Source organism: Perognathus longimembris, chromosome 17, assembly GCF_023159225.1.
Source record: "Perognathus longimembris pacificus isolate PPM17 chromosome 17, ASM2315922v1, whole genome shotgun sequence".
NCBI classification, from domain to species: Eukaryota; Metazoa; Chordata; class Mammalia; order Rodentia; family Heteromyidae; genus Perognathus; species Perognathus longimembris.
In genome coordinates, this window is record NC_063177.1 from 24,807,255 (window position 1) to 24,820,417 (window position 13,163).

Here is a 13,163-nt window from a genome sequence, read left to right on the forward strand (position 1 = left end):
AATCAATTGTCTACTTCTTCCATCCCTACTTCCATCATTAACTACAAGGGTCTCCAATAAATGCTATCACTGATAATTACCATGCAACTCATACAGAAATATATATATTTTCAAACTAAGTACAAAAGATAGCTATTTCATTGTATGCTGAAAAGCAATAAATATAAATATGTATAATTTTGTTCAAGCAGAAGAATAAACTACATTTTTTTTGTTTTGTTTTTGTTTTTGGCGAGTCCTAGGCCGTGAACTCAGGGCCTGAGCACTGTCCCTTGCTTCTTTTTTGCTCAAGGCTAGCACTCTGCCACTTGAGCCACAGTGCCACTTCTGGCCATTTTCTGTATATGTGGTGCTGAGGAATCGAACCCAGGGCCTCATGTATACGAGGCAAGCACTCTTGCCACTAGGCCATATTCCCAGCCCCCCCCTTTTTTTTTTTCAAAAAAGGGTGACCTGAGTGGTAAAGTACTCACCTTGTATACATGAAGCCCTGGGTTCAATTCCTCAGCACCATATATATAGAAAAAAGCCGGAAGTGGCACTGTGGCTCAAGAGGTAGAGTGCTAGCCTTGAGCAAAAAAAAGAAGCCAGGGACAGTGCTCAGGCCCTGAGTCCAAGCCCCAGGACTGGCAACAAAAACAAAACAAATAAAAAGGGCTACCTAAGGGCTGGGAATATGGCCTAGTGGCAAGAGTGCTTGCCTTGTATACATGAAGCCCTGGGTTCAATTGCTCAGCACCACATATATAGAAAATGGCCAGAAGTGGCTCTGTGGCTCAAGTGGCAGAGTGCTAGCCTTGAGCAAAAAGAAGCCAGGGACAGTGCTCAGGCCCTGAGTCCAAGCACCAGGACTGGAAAAAAAAAGGGGGGGGGGGACTATCTGTATGGAAGCAAGGGAGAGAAGAGGGTGAAGACAAGGACAGAAGTTAGATACCACCAAATATTCCTTGTTTAATAGATTTTACTTTGAAACATAAATATTGTACATAATTATTAAAATTCTAAGTCATCAAAATCAAAAGCAAACTGCAGCATCAAAATTTATAAACCAACTTTAAGGCTTATTCACACAGAAAGAAACTATTTCAAGTGATTTTACTTTTTTATTTTGCCAGTCCTAGGGCTTGGACTCAGGGCCTGAGCACTGTCCCTGGCTTCTTTTTGCTCAAGGCTAGCACTCTGCCACTTGAGCCACAGCGCCACTTCTGGCCGTTTTCTATATATGTGGTGCTGGGGAACTAAACCCAGGGCTTCATGTATATGAGGCAAGCACTCTTGCCACTAGGCCATATTCCCAGTCCCTGATTTTACTTTTTATTTTACTCATTTTTATGAAACAGGGTCTAGTATCCCAGGCTAACTTAGAATGTGCTATGTAGTCCAACCTGACCTGAAAAAATTTTTTATTACATTGTTCGCGAATACTTCTAGTGGCCAGTTCACAATCTTTAAATACTACTTCCCATGAAAAGGAACCTGAGCTCCTTAAAGACCTGGTTAAATGTAGTTCTATGTCAGGAAATGAGTAATAAGGCTAGACTAGAAGAACATTTGGTCACACTAAAAAACAAAGAGCTCTCAGACAGTGTAAAAGATTCAGAAGCTGAATAACAGGCGCTTCCAGTGACCAAAACTGCAATACTTGCATCCATAAAAATAATAACTGCAAAGGATTAACACATGAAATACTTCAAATATCTGGAGGATGTTAGGCAAACAACTTACAAAACTAGTAAGTAAAGGGAAATATTTTTTATTTTTGTTGGTACTAGTTTGAACTCAGAGCTTCACATTCTTCTCTGGCTTACTTGCTTGGTTAGTGGTCTACCACTTAAGCCACACCTCCAACCCAGCATTTTACTGGTTAATTTGAGTTGGAATCTCTCAGGCATTTGTGGAATCCCTGAGTAACAGATAATGATAATAATGAACACCAGTCCCAATTTACAGGAAAAGACAGAGAAATACAAAATCCAGACTACACTAATATCAGCTAGTTTGTCAATACTAAACTACACTAATAACCTAGCTTGTCAAAATGTAATAGATTGTAAGAAACTAGAGAGGGAAACCTCTGGATGATTTTTAAACATATAGAGCTTCCTGAAGGATGGTACACCTAGAGAGGGCATGGAAGCTTTGTTCCCACACACTCTACCAAAATTATCTCTTCTTCTTGGTCATCTTTTAATATTAGCATCAAAGTCATCCTGATGTCACATAGCCACCTGCATGATGCAATGAGAAAGCACTTCAGGCCTCTGTGGTCTTCCTAAGTAATCATAATTCAAAGGAATAAAATCAATCATATGAATGTAAACATTTTTGAGTATCTCACAAAATACACTTTGAGCTACCATTAGTCATGAACAAGAAATTGTTTTTTGTGTTGTTTTTTTTTAACTGATGTTATGTCACACCCACTAAAATAGCCAAAATGAATGAGATTGACCTCGCAGAAGACTGGCAAGTATATGAAGCAATCACAACTGTCATGCTCATGGAGGTGTAAAATGAAAACTTTGATAATTTCTTTAAGGTAGTTAATAATTTATTCTATGACAACAATTCCACTACTAGGCATTTATCCAAGAAAAATGAAAATATATGAATATAGAAAGCCATGTATAAGAACATTCCTAACAGCGATATTCATAAAAGCCAACAGCTGAGTCGATCAAAAGGAGAATGGATAAACAAATTATGTATATTCATGCAATAGAATATTCTGTAATTTAAAGAATTACTACTAATATATGCAACAATTAAGCTAAAATTTAAAAAAAAACCCAAAAGAATACATACAGTATGATTCCATTTATATGGAGTTGTGCAATATGCAAAATGGATCAACATTGATAAAAACAATGCTAATTGTCTTAGAAGCAAAAAAGGGGACAGTGTTCTAAAATTAAAGACTTTAGCTGAGCACTGATGGCTCACACTGTAATCCTACCTACTCAGGAGGCTGAGATCTGAAAATCCCAGTTCAAAACCGGTCCAGGCAGAGAAGTCTAGACTCTTCTCTCCAATTAACCAGCAAAAAAACAGAAGAGGAGATGTGGTTCCAGTAGTACAGTGCTATTCTTTTTTTTTTTTTTTTTTGGCCAGTCCTGGGCTTGGACTCTAGGCCTGAGCACTGTCCCTGGCTTCTTTTTGCTCAAGGGCAGCACTCTGCCACTTGAGCCACAGCGCCACTTCTGGCCATTTTCTGTATATGTGGTGCTGGGGAATCGAACCCAGGGCCTCATATATATGAAGCAGGCACTCTTGCCACTAGGCCATATCCCCAGCCCCTACAGTGCTATTCTTGAGCAAAAGAAACCTACAGCACAGCATACCAGCTGAGTTCAGGCCTTAGTATTAGCACAATCAATCAGTAAGTAAAGTGGAAAGTGATTGTATTTACTTAGAGGTCTAATGAAACAATGATATCACATCTGGGGTATTTGCTTCATAATAATCTAAAGAACTGAGAGTTTAGATGAAATCCATTAGCTAATAGTTTTAAAAACTAGTGACACAGAAATTTGCTTCTCCATATGTGGCAACTGGTTACAACGGTGGCCCTAGATGGAACTTCTGTTAGAATTCTTTTTTTCTTTTTTGTCAGTTGGAGCCTAGCAATAAAGTTTTTAATATATGCACCTACTATGGATATGCCTAACACATGAGCTAAAAAAAAAAAAGAAATTTCAAGCCAGGTTATGGTGATTCACACTTGTAATCCTAGCTACTTAGGAGACCAAGATTTGAGGATAAAGGCTTGTTCAGCCAGGACAGGAAAGTCTGTGAGATTCTTATCTAGAATTAGCTACCAAAAAATAAAAGTAAAAAAGAGTCAGAGGGCTGAGAACGTGGCTTAGTGGTAGAGTGCTTGTCTGGCATGCATGAAGCCCTGGGTTCCATTCCTCAGCACCACGTATATATAAAAAGCCAGAAATGGCACTGTGGCTCAAGTGGTAGAATACTAGCTTTGCGCAAAAAGAAGGGACAGTGCTCAGGCCCTGAGTCCAAGCCCCAGGACAGGCCAAAAAAACCCAAAAAACAAAAAAAGAGCCAGGGGGCTGGGAATATGGCCTAGTGGCAAGATTGCTTGCCTCGTATACATGAAGCCCTGGGTTCGATTCCCCAGCACCACATAGGAAAGGTCAGAAGAGGTGCTGTGGCTCAAGTGGCAGAGTGCTAACCTTGAGCAAGATGAAGCCAGGGACAGTGCTCAGGCCCTGAGTCCAAGCCCCAGTACTGCCCCCCCCCGCCAAAAAAAAAAGAGCCAGAAGTAGAGCTGTGGCTTAAGTGCTAGACATAAGCAAAAAAGTTTAGGAAAGCACCCAGGCGCTGAGTTTAGTCCCCAGGACTGGTATAAAAAGAAAATATAAATAAAGAAATGAGTCCATGTCTGCATTTACATGAATTGTTCTCAATCTAGCAAGTACCATGAAGATAGGTAAACATAACAACTCAACTATTAAAGAACTTATTTATAAAACTGTGTTTTTAGTATACTAGTTATCTCTTACCCACTTTTACTGTGAAATAAATGATGAGGGCTGGGAATATGGCCTAGTGGCAAGAGTGCTTGCCTCATATACATGAAACCTTGGGTTCAATTCCTCAGCACCACATACATAGAAAAGGCCAGAAGTGGTGCTGTGGCTCAAGTGGCAGAGTGCTAGCTAGCTTTGAGCAAAAAGAAGCTAGGGACAGTGCTCAGGCTCTGAGTTCAAGCCCCAGGACTGGCAAAAAAAAAAAAAGTAATAAATAATGAGAACTTTCTGTTCTGTGGGGGAAGAGGCATAATGTAATGTTTCTTGAAGTTTAATCAGTGTTATTCAACACTGGCACAAACGTGGCCCTACAAAACCAGAATCTGTAACAATGGGACCTACAAAGCTGTACTTCTGAATGTCTGAGGTGGTTCTTATTATGTACTAAAGTTTAAGAATTATTGCTATAAAGTGTGTGGTAGAAAGAGCTGTGCTCACTTGTTCAAAGTTCTAAGAACTACAAGACAAAAATAGGTATAGAACTCAGAAATCTTGATTAATGCACCACCCACCACAGCATGAGTAACACCCCCAAAATACAGCACTGTGAGATGATAAAAGTACTGAAACCCATTTAAAGTTATGAGGCTTCATCTTACAAAAAAATCAAGTTTTTAGTAGCTTTCCTTCCTATAGAAGGAAAGATTCATCAAAGTAGATAATACTAAGAAAAGGAGAGAATTACTAAGCCTATAAAACTGCACAAATTAAAGATCTCTGAGGTATTCTTATGTTGATATTGAACACAAGAAAAAGATTCATCAAAATAGATAAGACTAAGAAAAAAAGAGGAGAGAATTATTAAGCCCACAAAACTGCACAAATTAAAAGATCTCTGAGGTATTCTTATGTTGATGTTGAGCACAAGAAAAAGATGATGCATTCAGCAGACAGAATTAAATGGGCTTGGGAGTGAAACCAAAGTGTTTTTAGTATTATGCAGAAGACATGGTCTCTAGAACAGCTAAAGAAAGCGCAGGCCAGCTTTCCTATAATGGATAATCACAACTATCAACATACCCAAACTATACTCAATTATCCATTGAAGATTTTACTTTTCTTTTTTTTCCTTGGGGGGAAAGGGGGCTTGAACCTGGGTGCTATCCCAGAGCTTTTTTTTCCTCAAGGCTCTTTGACTAGAACTATAGTTCCACTTCCAACTTTTTGATGGTTAACTAGAGATGAGAGTCTTATGGGGCTGGGAATAAGTGCTTGCCTTGCACGCATGAAGCCCTGAGTTCAATTCCTCAATACCACATAAATACAAGTGGCACTTTTGGAAGTGGCACTGTGGCTCAAGTGGTAGATTGTTAGCCTTAAGCACAAAGACTTCTTTTACCATTTTAAATGAATACAAGTGAGGACTGAGGATGTGGTTCAGTGATTGGTAGCACAGATGATGTACTGGGTCCAACGACTAGCACAACAGGAAGATAAACCGAAGTAGCTGGGCACTGGTAGCTCATGCCTGTAATCGTAGCTACTGAGGAGGCTGAGATCTGAGAATTGTGGTTCAAAGCCATCCCAGGCAGGAAAGTCTATGAGACTCTTATCTTCAAGTAACTTCCAGAAACCAGAAGTAAAGCTGTGGCTCAAAGTGGTAATGCATTAGCCTTAAGCAATGAGTTCAGAGACAGGAGCTGGGAATGTGGCTTAGCAGTCAGTGGCTTGCCTAGCATGCATGAAGCCCTGGGTTTGATTCCTCAGTACCACATAAACAGAAAAAGCTCGGGCTGGGGATATGGCCTAGTGGCAAGAGTGCTTGCCTCATATACATGAGGCCCTGGGTTCAATTCCCCAGCACCACATATACAGAAAATGGCCAGAAGTGGCACTGTGGCTCAAGTGGCACAGTGCTAGCCTTGAGCAAAAAGAAGCCAGGGACAGTGCTCAGGCCCTGAGTTCAAGGCCCAGGACTGGCCAAAAAAAAAAAGAAAAGAAAAAGCTGGAAGTGGTGCTGTGGCTCAAGTGGCAGAGTGCTAGCTTTGAGCAAAAAGAAGCCAGGCACAGTACTCAGGCCCTGAGTCCAACCCGTAGGACTGGGGGGGGGGGGGGGGGGGGACGACGACTGGAATTGGAGTTCAAGTGGCAGACAGCTAGACTTGAGGAAAAAAATATTTAATAATTCCAAGTCTTATAATTCGTGACTAGAAAGAGACACTTGGTTCCCAAGAACTTTTACCAAGTAGCTATGCTTTGATTCATTGTAGTCTAGAATCTGAAGCAGTATTATAGTCCCAGAAACTCATTTTAATAGGACTCTACAAAAAAAAGGAAAATCAGACTGAGATGTTGATTTTTTTTTTTTTTTTGGTGGTGGTGATACTAGGGGTTGAACTCAGGGCCTCACACTTGCTAGTTATGCTTGCTTAGCTGTGTTATTACTTGAGCCATGCCTCCATTCTGGCTTTTCTTACTGGTTATTCTGGAGATGGGAGTCTAGCAGTCTTTTCTGCCTGGGCTTGCCTTTTACCACCCAACTTGACTAACTCCAAATATTAAGAACCTCAAGTAATACATTGTGAAATCTGTAGTAGGAAAAAATCTAAATATATCCCCTCCTCCTCAAGATTCCTATTCAGTCATACAAAAGCTGGGTATTGCTGTGAAAAGACATTGCGGATAGAATTAAGGCTACTAATAAGCTGATCTTCAAACAGGGAAATTAGTCTGGTTTATCCAGGTCAGTCCAGTGTAATAACATGAACCCTTCAAAGCAGAAGAGGGTGGCAAAAAAGAGTCAGAGATTCTGTACAGGAAAGATAAGGCAGGAAGTCAGAGAAGCTGCAAGCATTTCCTCAACCCTCAAGGACACTCATCTGGCTTTGGAAATGGCAAAAGGTAACCAGAAACCAGGAAATTCCAGCAGGCTCTAACAGTGGTGGGGAACACCTGGCCTGAGGGCTGCATAAATCCCACAAAATCATTTGGTACATGATGGGACATATGTTTCTTATCAGCTGCCCTTGGCCATCTGCCTATAGTGAGTTTTTTATGACCCTGGGCTAAAAAAAAGTTCTCAGTCAGTAAAGAAACTGTGGTATCAATCGTACAATCTCAAAGCAGCAAATTCTACCAACAAACAACTCCAGGCTGGCTAACACCTTGATTTTGGCCTTATCCAACCTATATAGCAAACTGGTGAGCCCAATGGACTTCTGATAATTTGCGTTGTCTTAAGTCACTTAATTTTTGGCAATGTGTTATAGGAGCCACAGAAAAACTAATAAAGCCTGGCACTGGTTGCTCTCATCTGTAATCCTAGCTACTTAGGAGGCTGAGATTTGGGGATCCAGATTCGAAGGCAGCCTGGGAAGGAATGGTTGCAAGATGCTTATCTCCAATTAACTACAAAGAGCCAGAAGTGTAGCTATGGCTCAAGTGGTAGAGTGCAATACTTGAGTGAAAAAGTCAAGGGAGCCAGGCATCTGGTGTTTCACCCCTGTAATCCTAACTACTCAGGAAGCTGAGATCTGAAGATCATGGTTCAAAGCCAGCCTGGGGCAGGAAAGTCCAAGATACCCTTATCTCCAACTAAGCACCAAAAAAGCTGGAAGGGCAGCTATAGAATGGTTAAAGTGAGAGTGCTGGTCTTGAGCAAAAAAAGCTGAGTTCAAACCCCAGAACCAACACACACACACACACACACACACACACACACACACACAAAAACAACTAATAAAATGCCAGGTGATTAATATACATTGAGAAATTATTACTGTCAATCTGAGGACATTAGCAGAGTCAAAGGGTTAAAACTGTTAGGTGAAGTAAGAACTTTAATTATATGTTTAATATACTCTGAAAACAGATCCTTTTTTTTTGTGGTGCTAAAGAATCACACCCATTGTCTGAATTAAGCATGCTAAGCAAGTGATCCACAAACGAACTACATCCCTAGACTCCTGGGGCTGGACCTCTGGGCCTGGGCACTATCCCTGAGCTACTTTTTTGCTTAAGGCTAACCACTCTACCACTTGAGCCACAGCTTTTTTCTGAGTAGTGAGATAAGAGTCTCACACACTTTCCTGCCTAGGCTAGCTTGGAAATGCAATCCTCAGATCTCAGCCTCTCAAGTAGCTAAGATTATAGGCATGAGCCACTGGCACCCAGCCTCAGTCATTTTTATACAGTACTGATGCATATGCTCTATGACAATTTTCTAACTTAACTCTCAGGGAGTAACTAGTCTCCCCAAGACAGGGAGATAAAGAGTTCTGAATATGAACTTCTTCAGTATCTACATCAATGACATGAAAATGCTAATAGCACACAGTGACCACACACTGGCTATATATACTTACTGACAAACCAAAAAGGCAAACCTCTTATATTCATGTCAATGAACAATACTTCCATTAAATATTGTCTAAATTTGAAACCAAAATATGAGTATACTTTTAGAGCAACTTTAGAGCTACTTTTAGAGTGCTAGCCTAGCATATATAAGACTCTAGGTTTAAATCTCTCTTTTTTTTTTTTTTGGCCAGTCCTGGGCCTTGGACTCATGGCCTGAGCACTGTCCCCGGCTTCCTTTTGCTCAAGGCTAGCACTCTGCCACTTGAGCCACAGTGCCACTTCTGGCCGTTTTCTGTATATGTGGTGCTGGGGAATCGAACCTAGGGCCTCGTGTATCCGAGGCAGGCACTCTTGCCACTAGGCTATATCCCCAGCCCCCTTAAATACTTTTGTAGCTTGCACAAAACCCTTATAAAATCTACTGTGTAATGACTAACAAATACAGAAGAGAAAAAAAGAGATATATGGAGATAAAATTAAATACCCCATCTTAGTACTTTTAAAAAAATGAACTGAAATTCCCAACAACTTTATTACCATTATTTCATAAGTATGATCACTTTGATGCTTCTTGTACTCAAATCCTCGAGTGAAACACTGCAAGGAAAGAAAAGTTAAGTTACTAAAGGTTCTTTTAAAAATGTTTTCTTAAAAAAAATGTTTTCTTAAAAGACAGGCAGTGGGGCTGGGAATATGGCCTAGTGGTAAAGTGCTTGCCTTGTATACATGAAGCCCTGGGTTCGATTCCTCAGCACCACATATATAGAAAAAGCCAGAAGTGGTGCTTGGCTCAAGTGGCAGAGTGCTAGCCTTGAGCACAAAGAAGCCAGGGACAGTGCTCAGGCCCTGAGTCCAAGGCCCAGGACTGGCAAAAAAAAAAAAAAAGGTAGTTTGAGAATGCTCTACTCTTGTAAATTATGTTATTATTTTTTTTATGGGCTTTTTGGTTTTTTAATAGGATAGGGCCTTGCTACTTAGCCAGGGCTGGCCTGAATTGAACTCTTGATCCTCCTGCCTCAGCTTCCCAAGTGCTGGGATTATTTATGCATGTCACCATACCTAGTGATTTGCCAAAAAAAAAGAGTACACAAAATAGTGGTACAGAATAAGTACTTATAATTACTGTTATTACTATTAAAGACCACAAAACAGTCTGTTTTGTCATCTGTACAGAGATCACTCCAACAATACAACAAACAATGCCATCCAATGGAACACCACTCTTCCATTTCTGATTCTTCAAATCAACTTGAAAAAAAATGTCATGCATTAGGTTGAGATATCGTGTGAAATAGTCAAGAGTTTGCCACAGCTACTCTGTTCTCCAACATTTCAGTAGGAAAATCTGTAAAGAAAGCCTGACTAGAAAAGAAAATAGATTTAATAAGGTACAGATTTCTGAAGCAATCTACAGCAATCTCTATATTATTATATCTGTAACACTAAACTATAAAAGATGAGCCTCTTCTCAAGTGAGTTACCTGCAAACAGAGGAAAAAAGGAGGTGGTCCACATTCAGCACACTTAATATATGGCTCCATGAGGTAGGAGGAACAGCCTCTGCAAGGTGGCTTATCAGAGGGATCATCTAGAACAATAAAAACAACAATAAATACTCTTAACACCTTATGATTATCATAAATGCAAGGAGAAAATCTGCAAATGACTACAGATAAGTCAGTGAGGTATGCTGATAAATGCATGCAGACAAGATGAGCTCATCCCACAAAAGCAAAACAAAAATTATGCTCTTTTTTACTTCAGTGCGGCTTTGTTCCTTCCTATAGTGTACTCATTACTTCAAACAGCAGTAAGACAGATATAGCCCTGGCAGATATAAACAGATATTTTATAAACAGATATTTCAAGCCAAGTTTCATAAAATACAATTTATTTTTCCATGGGGGAAAAATGCACACATAATAATACAACATATATATAAAAAGAAAATCTGACAAGATGTCAACAATTGCTGAATCTAAGCAACAGGCACACACATTTAAAAAAAAAATAAGTTAGGCAGTAGACGCCATTAAATTTCTTTTGGCAATACTAGATGTTGAACTCAGGGCCTGTCTTGCTAGGCAGACGTTCTACCATTTGAACCACATCTTCAGCAAATTAAATATAGGTCATGAGATTTAAATTTTGTGTTTGAGTTGTGCCTTATACCCAGAAAAGCAGAAAACATAGATATTCCTCCAGTCCCATTGACAGTAGTAAGTCTGTGAACTATCAAGACAAGAAGTCAACTCTAATTTCCTCTAAAGTTATAAAGTGGCAAATAGGAATATCCCTGGTTGCCCCAAATTCTGCCACAAGCATCAGGGAACCTAGTCAGATTGTTCTCTGTGATCAACCACAGGAACCTAGGAGAATAAAGCCTTGGGTAGTAAATGGTGGGATGAAATTTAATGCAGGGCAGAATTTCTCTCCTTCAATAACAGTATTTTCTTCCTTGACCCATGACCCAAACATTCTTCCAGGCATTTTCCTCTCTTGTAAATGGAGGTTGTTGATCTTGTCCTTTGTTTTTGTGCCAGACCTGGGGCTTGAAGTCAAGGCCTGGGCACTGTCTCTGAGCATTTTTGTTCAAGGCTAGCATTCTACCATTTGAGCCATAGCTCCACTTCCTGGTTTTTGATGGTTAATTGGAGATAAGTGTCTCAATGAACTTTTCTGCCCATGCTGACTTTCACTGCAGGCCTCAGATCTCAGCCTCCTAAATAGCTAGAATTATAGGCATGAGCCACCAGTGCCCATTCATTTGTTTTTTAAATAAAGAAAAGAAAAAAATGATAGGATAGAAAAAAGAAATTGTGTAGGGCTGGGAATATGGCTTAGTGGTAGAGTGCTTGCCTACCATATATGAAGCATTGGGTTTGATTTCTTAGTACCACATAAATAGAAAAGCCAGAAGTGGTGCTGTGGCTCAATTAGTAGAGCTCTAGCCTTAGGCAAAAGAAGCTCATGGACAGTGCCCAGGCCCTGAGTTCAAGCCCCAGGACTGGCAAAAAAAAAAAAAAAAAAAGAAAAAAGTTATTCCTGTCAGGCCTGGATAGCTCAGGCCTGTAATCCTAGCTACTCAGGAGGCTGAAATCTTGGGATCATGGTTCAAAACCAACCTAGGTAGAAAAGCCCATGAGACTCTTAAGTCAATTAACCAGCAAAAAGCCAGAAGTGGAAGTGAGATTCTAATGGTAAAACATGATGAGCATAAAAAGCCAACCGAGGGCTGGGAATATGGCCTAGTGGCAAGAATGCTTGACCTGTATACATGGAGCCCTGGGTTCAATTCCCCAGCACCACATATATATAGAAAATGGCCAGAATTGGTGCTATGGCTCAAGAGGCAAAGTTCTAGCCTTGAGCAAATAGAAGCCAGGGACAGTGCTCAGGCCCTGAGTCCACTCCCCAGGACTGGTAACAAAAAACAAATATAAAAAAAAAAATAAAAGAATCACTTAAAAAAAATAAAAAGCCAACTGAAATAACAAGGCTCTGAGCTCAAGCCCCAATACTAGCACACATATCTGCACCCTCCAAAAATCCTAGTGTCCACACAACTTTTTTTTAAATTTTAATTTTTTTACAGTTTCAAAGGTTAGGCCATGGATACATTTCTTGTACTATTTGTTACATCCTCCCTCATTCCCCCCCGCCCCCCTCCCCCTTTCCCTCTCCCCCTATAAGTTGTTCAGTTGGTTTATACCAAATGGTATTGCTTTTGGAGTTGTTTGTCTTTTTATCCTTTGTCTCTCGATTTTGATATCCCCTTCACTTCCCTAGTTCTAATACCAGTATATACAGTATCCAGGGTACTCAGATGAGATACAGTGATAGCGCGGGTACAACTACAGGAAGGGGATACAAGAGGATCATCGATAAACGAAGCTACTGTTTCACATGGCATGTTAGCTACTGTTTCACATGGCATGTTGAAAGTAATTACAACAGTGATATAACACTCATTTCCATAACATGGAGTTCGTTTTAGCATCATCTTATGCACTCATAAAGGCATAGCTATTGGGCTCTTGGGATCCTCTGCTGTCACACAACTTTCTTAAACAACAAAAAGCTGACTTGTATCCTGCATAACCTCCAAAAGTGTCACCAGACATAGTGTCACCAGACATATAAGTAGATGAAAAACGTCATAACTACATGAATGTGAAGGGTTTTGCTGGGTTTTAAGTTTTTGTTTTTTTTTTAAATGAGATCATGCCTCTGGTTTTGAGATTTTTGATAGATATAGCTAAACTATCCTTGAAAAGAGTGTTCCAAGCTGGGTGCCAGTGGCTCACACCTGTAATC

The 13,163-nt window shown here is 40.2% G+C and overlaps 1 protein-coding gene across 3 annotated transcripts in view; it reads right to left on the bottom strand.

Annotated features, from left to right (window-relative positions):
* The window catches only part of Tada2a (transcriptional adaptor 2A), a 70,109-nt gene that overhangs the window by 50,255 nt on the left and 6,691 nt on the right, over window positions 1-13,163 (bottom strand). For 2 of the 3 annotated variants that reach the window (XM_048365714.1, XM_048365713.1), the window contains exons 3-4: window positions 10,328-10,434; window positions 9,384-9,443 (exon numbers count right to left, since the gene is read on the bottom strand). In XM_048365714.1, the coding sequence (XP_048221671.1) occupies window positions 9,384-9,443; window positions 10,328-10,434 (167 nt within the window). Of the gene's footprint in view, window positions 1-9,383; window positions 9,444-10,327; window positions 10,435-13,163 lie in introns of those variants that run through there. The other variant, XM_048365715.1, reaches the window with a different exon arrangement.